Source organism: Schistocerca serialis, chromosome 11, assembly GCF_023864345.2.
Source record: "Schistocerca serialis cubense isolate TAMUIC-IGC-003099 chromosome 11, iqSchSeri2.2, whole genome shotgun sequence".
In the NCBI taxonomy this organism is placed as follows: Eukaryota; Metazoa; Arthropoda; class Insecta; order Orthoptera; family Acrididae; genus Schistocerca; species Schistocerca serialis.
The window spans coordinates 139715937-139731550 of record NC_064648.1 but is presented as its reverse complement, the minus strand read 5'-3'; the positions used below and the strand labels follow the sequence as shown (position 1 = coordinate 139731550).

The 15614-nt window shown below is 43.1% G+C and overlaps 1 protein-coding gene across 1 annotated transcript; it reads right to left on the bottom strand.

Annotated features, from left to right (window-relative positions):
- Positions 1-633: 633 nt before the first annotated feature.
- On the bottom strand, positions 634-13957 carry LOC126426546 (ankyrin repeat domain-containing protein 65-like). The gene is made up of 2 exons (XM_050088448.1): positions 13881-13957; positions 634-952 (listed from the first exon to the last, which is right to left on the bottom strand). The coding sequence occupies exons 1-2, from the start codon at positions 13955-13957 to the stop codon at positions 634-636; spliced, it is 396 nt and encodes a 131-aa protein (XP_049944405.1).
- Positions 13958-15614: the final 1657 nt, after the last annotated feature.

The following is a 15614-nucleotide window of genomic DNA, read 5'->3' as shown; positions in this document are numbered from 1 at the left end:
AAAGTATATAGCCTATGTCCATTCAATAGTTCATGGAAGTATTGTGTAAAACTTTGAACTATATCAGTTGAGAACATTTCGAGATGCTTGTTAACCTCCTTTCCCCTGTAAATGTTAGAGAAACATTTATATGTTATAATTGTGAATGAAGTACATAGTATATATGCAACTAAATGCTGATGAGAGTATGAGGTGCAAATTTGAAGTATATCAGGCAAGAGCTTTTAGAGACTTTTAATAAAAACTTTTCCTCTTTACATGTTACGTATGTCCTGTATCTGTCTGACTATTCATTACAGTATCATGTGATAAACAATGACTTGTCCTTGTATAGTAATACAGATTAAAACTTGCGCCAACCCCCTCTTAAAATTTCTTTGATGTGTGGTCCTTAAGAAGTATTGTGTTCAAACTTTAAAAAAGGGAATAGCAAATTTTTATGCAATACAAGAAGAATTTAGATAAAAGTCTTTAATCACAAGATTTGTTGAGTGCTAAATAGTTGTACCGTGTCTGCTTCTGCCCACTGTTACCCCTTATGTCCCTCCTCGCACCGGCCAGCAGCAGTGCCTTCGCTGCATATGCACACCCCCATCTGGCAGCCACATGGAGTGGAGTCTCCCCCGCATCGTGCTAGACATCTACACACGCTGATGCCGCCAGTAGCATCCGTACAATGTGCTGCTCGCCACCTCTACATGCAGCCCAGTGCAGAGGCGTCATCCCATCCGAGTCCCTGACGTTGACACCTGCTCCGGCATCAATCAGGCACTTGACAGTTTCTTCGTGGCCATTCACCACTGCTTCATGCAGGGCAGTGTCGCCACTGGCGTCTGTCGCGTTGACTGGCGACCCCGCATCCAGGAGTGCCCGCACTTGGCCGGTCTGACCCTGTGACGCAGCAATGATCAGCCTCCCAGCCAGCACCTGCTTCTGCTCCTCAGTCAGGATCCTGTAAATCACATTATGATTTACATCAGTTTTAGTATAGCAGCAGTGACATGAACATGACCTCCACAACGTATTTAAAACACACACACACACACACACACACACACACACTCACACACACACACACACACACACACACACACACACACACACTCACACAGAGAGAGGGGGTTCGGAGATCCAAAATGTTACTCTGTGAAAACCTTGTTTGAAATCAGTCATATAGGTAGTCAAGTAATGGCTTGAGTGTCAGAGCTGAGAAGGAAATGAATGCACTTATCAGCAGGTCGAACTCGTTCAGTCTCTACTAATTCAGTTGTAGGGAGATGAGAAGCCAAGATAATGTGACAGTAGTGTACTGATATTGAGGATGCAAACTGCATTGGCACAAAGACGTCAAAGACACCTTATTTAATGATACATAAACAGAAAAAAATAATGAATAAATTCTAGTGTCCGATTTCACGCTCTGCTTTGACCTCAGAGTGAGCAGTCAGGACGACGTGGGGTTGGTTGCCCATAAAGCGTCCTGTGTAGTTAGTACAGATAGATTCCCTTCGTATTTGCTGTGTATTTGAGATAGGAGTTTTCTAGACACCAAAGCGTTTGCATATGGTACCTGTAATAAATTGTTGTCTCAGCTGTGATAAGCAGAATGGGCGGGCATCACGTCACGACACGGTGACGTCAGCCCGTATTCACACTGCGAGTCACGTCATGTCACGTCAGTTCCATCTCAGAGCACAGTATCGCAATTGAGGAACTAACAACGACAAAGGTTATTAATGGCCAAAACAATGTTCATAACCTGTGTTCTACATCAGTTTTGTTTGATGAAGTGCTGAGCAGTGAAACATTTCAGATCGTCGACCTGTCTGTGCTACGAGAAAGTGGGAGTCTGCTCTGTTATGGTAAAAACTAAATAATTTTTCGTTTTCAGATGTCTGACATTGCTCGTGTAAGAACATCCGAAAGAAAAAACAATGAAGTCGACATGCAACATTTGGAATTTGCCACAAAAACAAAGCATAATAATAACAATAAAGATTACGAAGATACAAAATCACAGTATCCGCTGTTATAAAACGAGTGAGTGCGGTAAAAATAGGTTAATTTACAATGTTAGCAGACGATGATGCCATCAAAACTTTCTTCCCGAGAAACCTAGACTAGCCATGACGTGACATGACAGTCTGTTGACAACTTGTGTTAATTCCGCCGTTTGTAGTGCATTGTGGAATGTTTTGACGTGACGTGATGTACTTGACGGCGAACGTGAACTCACCTTAAGCTAACAGCGTCGTCCCGAGATCGTGTCACGGTTCCAGCTCAATGTTGACAACAGGCGCAGCACGCAGTGCTCACTCCACAGATTTTTCTTCTCTCTGGCTTTGACCGACGTCATGTCTTAGTCACAGACGCTACTTAGAGGTGACATCTGAAGGCAACGAGGCCTATTCCTAAAAAAACGAATGTACCACAGAAAAAAAGATAATGCACACAAATACTATAAAATTGCATTGTAGCTCATGCAATTAATTACATAGCCACCAGTTACATCGCAAAGGAATTGAGATAACAAGAAAGCAGGTAACAACAGAAAAAAAGCATACATGCATCAAATAAATTATCACAGTTTACGCGAGCAAGTGAAAGAACCATATGCCGCCTTAATAAAATCCACTAGAATATCACTGGCAGTAAACTCGTAATATTGTGGAAGAGCGGTAATACTTAATAATAGGGACTGAATCTAAGGGGATATCGCGAAAAAGTGGGAGTTCTTGCCGGGTACAAACTAAAATCTAACGCAACAACCGCGAAATGAGATAAATAGTAGCGTGCAGGAGACGTATCGATACAGACTTCAGTCAGAAAAATACAAGGGAATTTTAAAATGCTTTCAAAGAAGTAATAACAGCGAACAAGCAGGTGGGCCTTCACTTCAGATATTCAACAGCCAAACTGATTATCAACAACAAACACAACTCTGTATTACAAGCAAAATACTTCAAAATCTTGTAAACTGCGAGGAACCAACACAACCACTAATTTCCAGACAGCCTCGAAAGGAAAACCCACCTTCAGAGCCACTACACCGCAGTAGACTGAACAATACGGCCGGCCGAGGTGACCGAGCGGTTCTCGGTGCTTCAGTCTGGAACCGCGCCACCGCTACGGTCGTAGGTTCGAATCCTGCCTCGGGCGTGGATGTGTGTGATGCCCTTAGATTAGTTAGGCTTAAGTAGTTCTAAGTTCTAGGGGACTTATGACCTTAGAAGTTAAGTCCCATAGTGCTCAGAGCCATTTGAACCATTTGAACAATACGCTGGGCAGCCAGAAAACAACAGGGTGCCAGAAGAAGACGGGATATTGGCTGATATGTGAAAACTAGGAGGGAGTGGGCAGCTGAAACCTTTTACGAGGTCACGAGATACTGCTGGGAGGGAGGAGGAATACCGGACGGCTGGAAGCAAGCCACAATCCATCCGCCACGTAAGAAGGGAGACAGGACGGGCACACACACTTACCCAGCTCCATACTGAGGCCTCTGCTGAGTAAGACAGAAGACCAAGCAGAGGACACAACTGGCGAGTACCAAGCGGGATTGAGGGAAAGTAGTTTTTGCACGGGCCAAATTCTTAACTTGAAAACAGTCCCCACGATCACAAAAATGCAGAACCTGAACAAAGTCGTTACATTCGCTGATTTAAAAAAAGCCAACGATTCTGTAGACAGACACTGGAACAAGCAGGTGTTGACAGAACCATTCAAACAGGCACTTACAGACACAACTTCTAAAGTTAAATTCCTAGGTGAAGTTTCTGAATGCTTCACAATTACAACAGGAGTCCGGCAGGGCTATGGGCTCTCGCCGATTGCCTACAGTGTGATCTCAGACAAGGTCATGAGAGAGAGGTCAAGAACTACAAGAGAAAAACATCGAAGGAATCCATGTAGAACAAGAAAGGCCAAGATCTGACGTGGCATATGTTGTTTCTGCTGACGAAACTGTAATGATTTCCAACGAGAAAATAGATGCAAAGGTAATGATAGAAACACTGTACAAAATTGTAGCTAAAACCGGACTCATGTAATTGAAAGATACATATAATTACTGTTTCTGCTACACAAACTGCCTTACACAGCTTAGAATCAACAATCATCTCGACTAGTTTGCAAAAGTATATTACTCTAAATATAAGTTCTGTGTCGCAGATCTCCACATTTATTAAACATACAAGAATCGACAATTAATGTTATGCATCAGCATCGGTGCGCGTGCTTTGGCAGAAACCAGACGCTGGTTGGTGTCTCACCAGATGTCTTACTGCTGCCGCTGCTCCGTGCTGTTGCCGCGTTTCTCTGTTTTTTAAGGATTATCTGGGAATTTGGACAGGAACAGTCGTCTTGCTCGCCTTTCCACTCCACTCAAACCGTTGCTAGGCTACGGCATGGGCCAAGAGGAGAGGCATGTATTGTTGACAACTGCGACACGTCACGATTTGTCTTGTTTACTATAAAAGAGTAAAGGTCATTTTCGAAGGGGCCTTACTCCAAATTTTGATAAAATGAGTTACGAAAGGCAACATATCATATAGACATAGATACATATTTTTACGTGAAATGGGCTTTGCGACTCAGTCAGAGTGACGTCATTTACAAAAGGCCTTACTCCTGGAGTAGCGCCCTTTCAATGGTGAGCATATTCGCGTGCCATCTACCGAGTACTTAATGTACTATATCTTACGGTTCGCCTTTCGTAGCTTAATAGTTGTTATTTCTGAACATGTGTTGTGAAATGTAAAACGAATTCAAGTATTGAGTTGGAACATAGTGAAAATACGAAGAACAGAAAAAAAGAGAGACCTAATGTTGGAAATTATCAACATAATGTTATAAAAATAGCAATAGTGAACTGTCATGAATGTACTATCCGTTTGAACCATGTCTCTTTGTGCATTTTGAACATAGTACTTTACGGTCACGTGTTGTGGCTTCCAAGCACGTAGAAGGATTGCACAATGATACATCCGAAGCTTTATTTCCAGGAGGGTCTGTTGTTTTTAATTTTCATAATATTTGCACTGGACAATTAGCTGTTAACAGGAAAAAACATAGACATTCAACATTTGCTTGATCGATGATAATGATCGATGAATCCATTTTATAAACTTTGATTAGAGTTATACAACTGAGAAAATGAATGGGTAAAAACAAGAAACAATTGAAAACACTACTAAAACGTAACTTGACTATGGATATGAGTTACTTATTCAAGAAAAGGACGTTACTCCAAGATTTTGGACTCATTATGGATTGCAAATCTTAATAACTGCAATAATGGCAAACTATCCATTTCGTCCTGTTCTTTAAACAGCGGAGAGCCCGTCCTGTTACATTCAACATACTCACTGGCAGAATGTTTTCGTTCGCTCCTGAAAACTTACGAATTTGTAGTAATGCCTTTTCATGGATAAAAACACAGAAATCGCTCAGTCAAGGCGAATCCTTCACTACGTTCAAGTTATGGAAGTCGGTTATGAATTTCTGGTTTGTTGCACACGTCTAGGCTGAGGAGCAAGTCTGTACGGTGATGGAACGAGTCTCTACATCAAACTAACGTCTGAAACCTTAAGAACAGATAAAATTCCCACGAATAGTACCCAGATGTCAAACCGCTAATTAGTTAACAGTACAACACATGAATTTGCTTAATTTTTATACAAGGAGCCACATCAGTGTGCAAGGAGTGAGTCATGAAAATTCTTCAGATTAGACTTGAAAGTGCGTGAATTCCTGCTGAGATTTGTTTATTCTTGCGGTAGTTTACTGAAAATGGAGAATACTGCACGCCCGAGTCAAGGAGATGCGGTCGAAATGCAGGGTGGATTTCTGTCTTGTATCAGCTGAGTCAAAGCTGTTCATCCTCGGGGAAAAACCACGCGCTGTTAACTACAGACGAAGTGGAAATATACATTTAGAGGGCCGCGTCGGAGCTCCCACACTCTCGAACAGGGGTCAAATGGTTCAAATGGCTCTGAGCACTATGGGACTTAACTGCTGAGGTCATCAGTCCCCTAGAACTTAGAACTACTTAAACCTAACTAACCTAAGGACATCACACACATCCATGCCCGAGGCAGGATTCGAACCTGCGACCGAAGCGGTCGCGCGGTTCCAGACTGAAGCGCCTAGAACCGCTCGGCCACACCGGCCGGTGAACAGGGGTCGACCACAGTTTCGTGAACTTACGCCACATTTTGCGCGAACTGCCGTTTTCTGAGCCAAGAAGAGCCTTTGAGAATGGAAAAAGCTACACCAGAATATAACGTTGTTGGTCATAAGCTGATCAGAGTAAGCAATGTAGATTAATTCTCGTGTTGGGCTATCACTTATTTCAGATACTCTTCCAGTGATAAATACACCAGTGTTAAGTTTTTGAACAAGATACTGAACGTGCGCTGTCTATGTCAGTTTACCACCTATGAATTTGGATTGTTCGGACTGAGTAATGATATGCATATTACATCTGATCAATATGTCAGTGTTAGTTCAGTTGTTCTCCAGAAACCGTAAAATTTGAGTCTTATTTTGATTTAGCATCAGTTTCTTCTCTACAGCCAATGAACTTACACCATCAACTGCCCTCTTTGGTTCAGTGCTTATGTTGCACTCAGTATCCTTCACCACCAAAAAATCACTCAGAAAGCAGGGGTATCTCAGAATTTGTTGTAATATCCAGACCTACATTAATACTCCGCAAGCCACCTGATGGTGTGTGGCGGAGGGAATTTCTGGTACCACTAACTGATGTCCCCTTCGCCGTTCCACTCGTGAATGGCGCCTGGAAAGAGTGATTGTCACTAAGCCTCTGTGTTGGCTCTAGTTTCCAGAATTTTCCCGTCGTGCTCATTTCGCGATATGTCTGTGGAAATACGTAATATGTTGACCGACTCTTCCTGGTAAATCCTCTTTCCAAATTTCGGCAGTAAACCACCCGTGATGCATAGCGCCTCCCTTGTACCCACCGCCACTGGAGCCTGTTGCGCATCTCTGTAACGTTCTCTCGCCGACTTAGCTGTCCCGTGGCGAAACGCGCCGCTCTTCGTTGGATCTTCTGTCAGCCCTACCTGGTAAGGGTCCAAGGTGCAAGAGTCGGTCGAACAAGAGTGGGTTCCTTATCTGCGTTCACTCTTTGCCGCTACTGTCGTTGCTCGTGACGAATACATACAAGTCCTTTTCGGACCTGTTTTCTTACGGACGGCTTAAAAGGTCACTTGTCCACTATTGTCACTGTGTTAGATAATTAATTCACTTAACGCTATTATACCCTAATGATTCACGCACCTTATGAACCCCCCCCCCCCCTCCCCCCAATTGCAATCAATTCCGAAACGAAGAAAGCCACATACGCAAAAACAAAAACCGCAATATCCGTCTAGGAATCGAACACAGAGTCATCGCTCATGAACCAGGTGTCTTGGTCACTCGCTTAGCGCCGCTTTCGCTGGAGCGTGTTTACCTTCATGCGTGTAAAAACGGCAGTCGTAAAAGTTTCTTTCCTTGATTTTTCGAAAAATACACGTTTTAGGACAGCACATATAATGATCAAAAATGTTCAGTTTACAATTATCTGCCGATCCAGTTCACTTTGAGTCCTTTAGTGTCATGTACTTTAATAGCGATTTTCTCAAAATATTGGAGGCAATGAGCCTAAATATCTTACAGTCCTTACTTTCTGTACGTACACAAGGGACCTGTCAACAATGAACCGGTTGGCTGTGCCTGACGTTCTTCCCTTGTATCTGATTGTCGTTGTTTTCTGTTCAGCGATCAGTTACCTCTGTACCTACCATTTCGATATTCGCGCGATGATTGAAAGGTGGGCTCGTGTTCTGATCTTCCGCAGTGAAATCATTTCGGAAGACTGAATTCAGTATTTTGGCCGTCTCTCTGTTTTCCCTGTTTTCTCTGGTCTCTGAGTGACTGAATAACTGATTTCGAACCGATTAATGATTGTACGGAGGACCAAAACTTATCAGCACTTTTATTCAAGTCGGTTGATAAAATTTTACTGTCAAGGTCATTAAACGCCTAATTGCCCTGCTGATGCTCATTTTCGCTTCATTCAGTTTTTGTTTGTCAGGAAGATTTTGACTTCTCTTGAGTACTTGATGAAAGTCTCTTTCCTCACGTAGCAATTTCCTAATGCGTCTATTAAACGACGGTGGGTCTTTCCCATCCCTTAACACCTTGCTCAGAACGTACTTGTCTAAGCCATATTGAAGGACGGTTTTGATTTTTTTCCATTTGTGCTCCACATCTTCGTTCACAGAACTAATGTTTGATTACACACACATTCTACAGTGTGTATCTTCTCGTTCTTGCTAAGACCTTTCTTGACTTTCCTTGAGATATCCGTAGTCATAGTTGCTATCATAGCATTATTATCACTGACACCCTCCGCTCCGTTATCTGATCGATGAATTTTGTGACTAGGAGGTTTAAGACGTTAGCTTCACGATTTAGTTGCCTAATTACCTGCTCGAAATAATGCTCGGATAAGACATTCAAAATAATATCAACAAAGGCCTGTCTCTGGTACAGTTTTAATTACCACAAGTGGGCCAGTGTATTGTAGTATGCGTTACTGTACAGCGTTTAAAGTTAAAGCGACTGGTTAAGAAAGTTAACAACACTGACTTTGCTGTGGTCATAGAAAACTAGATCCCAAACGTTTGTGATTTTTTCAAGAAACAGAAATGGAGTCATAGTGTATTAGTTATTGGTATTTTGTGATTATGTTTGTTAAGTATTTTCAATATTTTATGTACAGAATACTGTCTTTCCATTTTGGTGCTGTCGATTAAATTCTATAATAGAGTAACTGAAGCGGAAGTGTGTCCTTCCTGACTGCTGTACCACACAGCACTCACTGCAAGTTTTAAAAGTGCTCAACACTGTATCTCGTTCACTGTCCAAGTTCGACGTGAGTAAACAGTTTACATTGTTTCTACTTCTTTCTTCACTTATTAAAAGTTTTTACATTTTGGTGGCATTTTCTTGCTTTACATACTGCAAAAGCGTAAGAAAATTCATCTTCAGTCTCTCTTCACAAATACTGCATTGTAAGTACTGTAGGTGTACCGTATTTCTGCCGCTCTTTCAAGAGTCAGCTCTATGAGAGATAAAATTTACAGACGTGAAATTTTTATCAAAACCAAAGAAAAAATCGATTTGTGCGACAATCGGCTATAATTACCGTAAACCCTCGTTCCCTTCTACACCGTTATAACCGGTTTCCACTGGATTAGTCGGCCGTTGTGGCAGAGCGGTTATAGGCGCTTCAGTCTGGAACCGCGCGACCGCTACGGTCGCAGGTTCGAATCCTGCCTCGGCCATGGATGTGTGTGATGTCCTTAGGTTTAAGTAGTTTTAAGTTCTAGGGAACTGATGACCTCAGATGTTAGGTCCCATAGTGCTCAGAGCCATTTTTCTACTGGATAATGTTGATAGGAGTCTACTGGGGCACATTTGTGTGTGGCACCCGTATATGATAATAACATAAACGTAAACTAAAATGAAACTAGTATATTGTAAACGATGTATGTCTCTGACTGCCTTATAATGCGGATCGCTGACTGCGCGACCGCGGAGCCAAAGTTACTGCTTCTGGTCTGAGGTTGTAGTGAGGGAGTAAGGGAGCGCTTGGCTCACAGTAGTGTATGAGGGAAGGAGGATGGAGTAGGCAGTGTTTGTGGTGTGTGTGCTCTGTGAAGCCACCAAGTGTAAGATTAACGTAGGAATTACGAGAACATGTAAGCAGAAGTCTTTTCGCAAGCAAGATAAAGCTGTTAAATATTTATGATGACTCTCGTTTTGCCAGCGCGTTTGTGTAGATGAGTTGACTGATAGTTTGTAATTGTTGAGTAGCCCCACGATGTGGTTAAACCGATTTGATGAAAGGGCTAGTTAGATATTTCTCCTTTCTAATGGTTCGAAGATTTGTTAGCACAGGTGTATGTAATCAGATGATTTGTATTTATGCCTTTTTAGTGATGTTAGATGATATTTGCTGTATAAATCTCGTCGTTTGTGACTCAATTGGTAAACATGGTGTATTTTTCTGAGAAGTGTAATTTTACGCGTCAGATGTTTTGAAAAGCGAAAGTTAACTTGCAATATAATTTCACAAAAAAATCTGTGTTGGTAATCCACGACAGTCAGTACCAGCAGCGTCCAAGTCATATGTTTTTCAAAGACGTTGGATTTTTCGTGAATGTTTTATCAGCCGAAAGAATTTCACGTACATTTCAAAGTATTGCGGCCGGCATACCACTGAGCCTGTAGCTAGCACATTTTTATTTTTTGCATAAGAGACAACAACGTATCGCATTCCATCGCTGCTGTTTTAGAAGTAAGGCAATTTTATTTGTTTGTTACGTGCACAGGCGCTCAGTTAAGTATCACACAGATTTTAAAACAACGTTACAAATCCCTGACGCAGCGTACAATGTACTAACACACAAAGCAAGAATTTTCCTCAGCTCAGGCATTCGCTGGAACAAGCGAGAGGACCATCTCCAAAAACAAATAACAAAAAAGGATCGTTTAGTGGTGGAAAGGCGCCAGGGCCAGATGAGACACCTGTAGCATTCTACAAAGAGTATGCGCGAGAACTCGCTCTCCTTCCAGCAGCAGCTTATCGTACGTCGCACCGGAGAGCGCCTGGCGATTGGGAGAAAGCGCGGGTCTTTCCCGTTTCTAAGAAGGGCGGTAGGACAGATGCACACAATCATGGACCTATATCGTTGACGTCAGCTATAGCAGAATTATAGAACACGTTTAATGCTCACGAATTACGACGCTTTTGGAGAACGACAATCTCCTATAAGACACGAATTTGCAAACAGTGATCCTGCGAAACTCAGATCGCTCTGTTCCTCTATGACATCCACAGCGCCGCTCAGGTTGACGCCGTTTTGCTTGACTTCTGGAAGGCATTTCACTCCGTCCAGCAATGCGCGTTCACTGAAAAAAAAAAAACAGCTTATCAAACATCGGACCATATGTGTCCTTACAGACAGAAATCAACACGTCGCTCTTAACAGAAGAAAATCGAGAGACGTGAAGCTCATTTCCGGAGTGCTCGAAGGGAGTGTGAGGCGATAGTTAATGTTGCAGCGTATGTAAGTGATCTAGTAGAAAGCGCCAGAAGATGTTGAAGACTGTCTGCAGGTGACACGTCTGTCTCCGAGGAAGCAGCGGCGCCAGAGGACGGTATCGGTTTGCAGAATGACCTGCTGATTATGAAACTAAATAAATGTAATGTGTTGCTCATACATTGGAAAAGAAATACTCTACTTAGAACTGCACCATTTATGACAAATTGCTGGAAACAGTATCCACCGTAAAATGTCCGGGGATAAGTATGCAGAGCGACCTTAAATTGAAAGATCACACAAAATAGACAGTAGGAAAAGCAAACGCCAGACTGAGATTTATAGGACGCATCTTCCGGAAATGTGAGTCATCCATAAAGGTTGTGGCATATAACGCACTTGTTCGACAGAACCTTCAGTACTGCTCGTCAGTCTGGGATGCTTCCTGGGTAGGGCCGGCAGAGGAGACAGGGAACACCCGACCAAGACACGCCGCAGCGTCTGGTCCCCGCAGCACAGTCGTGGCAGACGATACAGGAGAGGCAGGCGTCATGCGTCGCAGAGAGGTTTACTATTCCAGTTTCCAGGGAGCACTTCCGGAAGAGTCGGGCGACGTGTTGCAGAGGTATTTACGTCTTCACGTATGCGCCAGGGACATTTTGAAGTAAAGGTGCGGTATCCCAACGGGTGGTCTCAAAGAATCTCCTGCTCCCTTTCCGCCGTATTTATAATAATATGACTGTTACGTGTTATCGTTCACCGTCATGCACGATGCAACCAAATGGCTGGTTAAAGTATTGTTTGTACTATTTTTAAGTGTATGGAATTTAATGTTTGTTCTACAAAATTCTGCGGAACTGTATCCATATTTTGCTGCATCCAATGTACGTTATATCAGTTCCTTTTGCGACTGTAATAAAAGTCTTGTTACGAGAAAGCGAATTTCGCTTTATTTTAAACCATCTCCAGCAGTGTTCGCGTGAATTATGAACAGTTCTCATGCTTGAACTCAGTACTATAAAAGGCATTAACTATTATCGATATTCATGGTTTGTTTCTTACCCCATTCTTCCCGCTCGTCTACACGTGTGTGGCTGAATTTTGCACACTACGCTTTGTCCAACGCTAAGCATTGCATTGGGAAGAACCGTTTCCGTCTCGCCATTTCGCTTAGTTTATTTTGTATACTGTGGGATGCATTCGTTTTGGTTTAGTTTTGGTGGTGGTGGCAGCTCCGACTGTCGGCCTCGTCAAAGAGGGCGGAGGAGGGGGCAGAGGTCCAGGGCGCCCTCTCGCCCTCGACTTGAGAAACTGCTGCAAAAAGGCCGAAGAACCGGCAGTGGTCAACGGCATGAGGATGCAGGAGGCAGTGGCAGCCGCTTGTGTTGGCACTTAGTAGGCGATGAAACACTTTGTCACTGCAAACATTTGTAAGGGGAAGTACGTATTTGTTGGAAAAACGTAACTACGGTTGTATAAAACAAGCATTACAGTCACTGAAAATGACACAAGCTTGAGTATGAAAGGGAATCTTATATATACTAAGATGTCCGAAAGAACAGATACCATCTTAGTATATATATATATATATATATATATATATATATATATATATATATATATAAGGCTCACCGGCCACTGGACCATCTTCTTCTTCTGTGCGGATGCACAAACAGTGCCCGAACTCTTACGGGAATCGGCAACGCGCCGCGAGTAATGAGTACAATGGTCGGGGCACTACGAATGTAGGTTTGGCGGGAGGCGCGCCACAGATAAATCCCTGCAGCCGCGCTATCCTCTGTGTCCTCGGTGGCTTAGCCGGCACGGTAGCTCAGCGTGTTCGGTCAGAGAGGCGCTAGCCAACTGAAATTTAAAAAATGAGTAAAGGAAACAACGATCAACTTGAACGGATGTCCAGACCAAACGCAACGAACGATACCGAACAAAAATGAAAAAAAAAGATGGATAGAGCGTCTGCCATGTAATCAGGAGATCCCGGGTTCGAGTCCCGGTCGGGGCACACATTTTCATCTGTCCCCGTTGACGTATGTCAACGCCTGTAAGCAGCTAAGGGTGTTCATTTCATTGTCATAAAGGGAATCTTGGCGATACTTTTTTGTTACTCTTTTTCGAGATGGCCTTCTCGCTTGTTCGAGCGAATGTCTGGACTGAGCAAAACTCTTGATTTGTGTGTTAATATAATGTACACTGCATCAGAGCCATGGTAGAGTCGAAACCGTTTATAACGACGTAGAAGCGACCGACGATTTGCGGCAGTTACAGCCGATTGTAGCACAAACCGGGCAGCTAAGTTACAGTACACTTACAGTATATACAACGCAGTATTTGTGGAGAGGGACTGAAGAGGAATTTGTCTTATGTTTGTGCAGTACGTACAGCAATAAAATGCCATCACAATGCAAAAACCTTCAATAACTGAAGCAAGAATTAGCAACAATGTAAACTGTTCACTCATGTCGAATATGGTCTTGGATACTGAATGAGATAAAGTGTTGAGCACCTCTAAAACTTGCAGTGAGTGCTGTGTGGTACACCTCGGCTTCAGTTACTACATTATAAAATTTAGTGAACAGTACCAAAACGAAAAGACTTTGGCCTACGTTGAATGTGATGCAATATACCTAACAAACTGGGAACGTTTAACACTGGTAACCACGAAACATCAGTAGCGGATACACCGACCGCATAGACACCCCGTCCCCACCCCACCCCCAAAGAACGAAGTTGGAGCTCGGCAGTTACTCGCACTGCCGCGCAGCACGCCCCCGCTGCAGAAGGCGCACGGCTATGGCTGCCTCCTCCCGGGTGACCTCCTCCATCTTCGCCTTCAGCGGTCCTTCTGACACGCTGCAGCCACCTCACCTACCAGCAGCTACACAACTGCACTTTTTCTAGCCATTGTACGTCTGCAAACCTATGGAGTGCAAATACGTTCCACCCCTTACCGCTATTCCTATTCCGCACAGCACGTGTCAGCCACGTGAGCATTATGTAACTATCGCGTGTGTTAATTGGCTCGGAGAAGAACGTTTCGACGGTATTTTATGACGGTATCTACTCACGTTTTCCGGAAGATTTTCTCACACAATCGGCTTCTTCTCAGCAGTGTAGAGTAACATCAGCTGGAGGCAGCAGAGACAGTGAATGTGCCGGGTGCGAAACAGGGGCCGTGCGGATGCGTTAAAATGCTGGAACTGTCCAGCGACTGGCAGTGCGACTCACACGTGGCAATGGTCGTGCATTTCCAAACTGGAGGGATTCGCGAAGCTGTGCTGTGGCTGGATTTTAAAAATGTAACGCTGCGTCGAATTTCGATTCACTCTCATTTCTTTATCGTTCTCCTTTACTTCATACAACCGCCATTACTCGCGGGAGAAATAAAACTGCCAACATTCCGCGATGCAAACAGCAGCGACAAAGCTCTGTCGGTTGCAGGAGACGGAAAGTTCACGAAGAAATAAATTCAACGTATACATTACTACTATCTGCATTTGCGACTTACATCTAAATGTGTTCATAATCAGTACACTTTAGTTATGCGGATCTGACGCTGGTTTCGCGATTTTGTGTGTCGCGTGCTTCCGTTCTAGTGACGTGGCGGAATATAGGCGGTCGATCGGGCTGCGAGTCGTTCAGTGACATATGTGCAGCGTACGTAAAAACTGAATAATTAAAAAAAAAACAATTTGATCAAAAGTGCAGGGCGGAAAGACACTATGAAGATAGGAGTTTGAGTACCCCAACTAAGGGTCCCAAATCAGTATTTTCGGCGCTCCAGGAACACAATTAAAATCTGACATGGGGACGTCTTTTCTCAAAATGAAAGGTAAGTCACAGAAAATGTACGCCTGAACACAGTCCTTGGACTAGCCAGTCTTCAGGATGAGAACAAGAAAAAATTAAAAGATCACATATACTTTTGTCATACTTAGCCGACGTACCAGGTAGTACTTCTCTAGAAATGAAGACAATCATATATCCATGTTTAATGTTTGAAGGTGTCTTAAAAAGATTAAAGTAAATGAAAAATGAGCCAAAAAATTAGTCACCACTTAATTAACGTAAGTATGTCGTAGCAAATGACATAATGATAATCGAATTCTCAAGAGTCCATAGAAAGTGCTGGAAACGGCAAAATGACGGAATGCGTTGGTAGCAACGTACAATTTTAAAATTAAGTAGACGGTAAGTACGCGAAAGAAAATGCGATACGTTTAACCAAGGTGTTACTACGTAAGATGTAAAATACGTTTCTTGATTACAAAAAGTCCTCGACCGAAGTAGTAAATGTATAAATGTCGTGACAAAAGCGTCTGTCACATTATTATGGGGCGACATATGAGCCGCTACAGCATCGGTATTAATGAAACGAGAGACAGTGCACCATTGGTCAGTTCCCAATGCACTGACAATGAAACACAACTTTTAATGGCGTCGGTCGCATTGCTCCTATCATCGTGAGTAGAGACGAAATAA

Bases quoted from the DNA above. Each gene is read 5' to 3' on its own strand.
- LOC126426546 (XM_050088448.1), bottom strand. From the start codon at position 13,957: ATGGAGGAGGTCACCCGGGAGGAGGCAGCCATAGCCGTGCGCCTTCTG. The intron at 953-13,880 runs GTAACTGCCGAG...TGTGATTTACAG, and splicing joins CGTGCTGCGCGGCAGTGCGA to GATCCTGACTGAGGAGCAGA.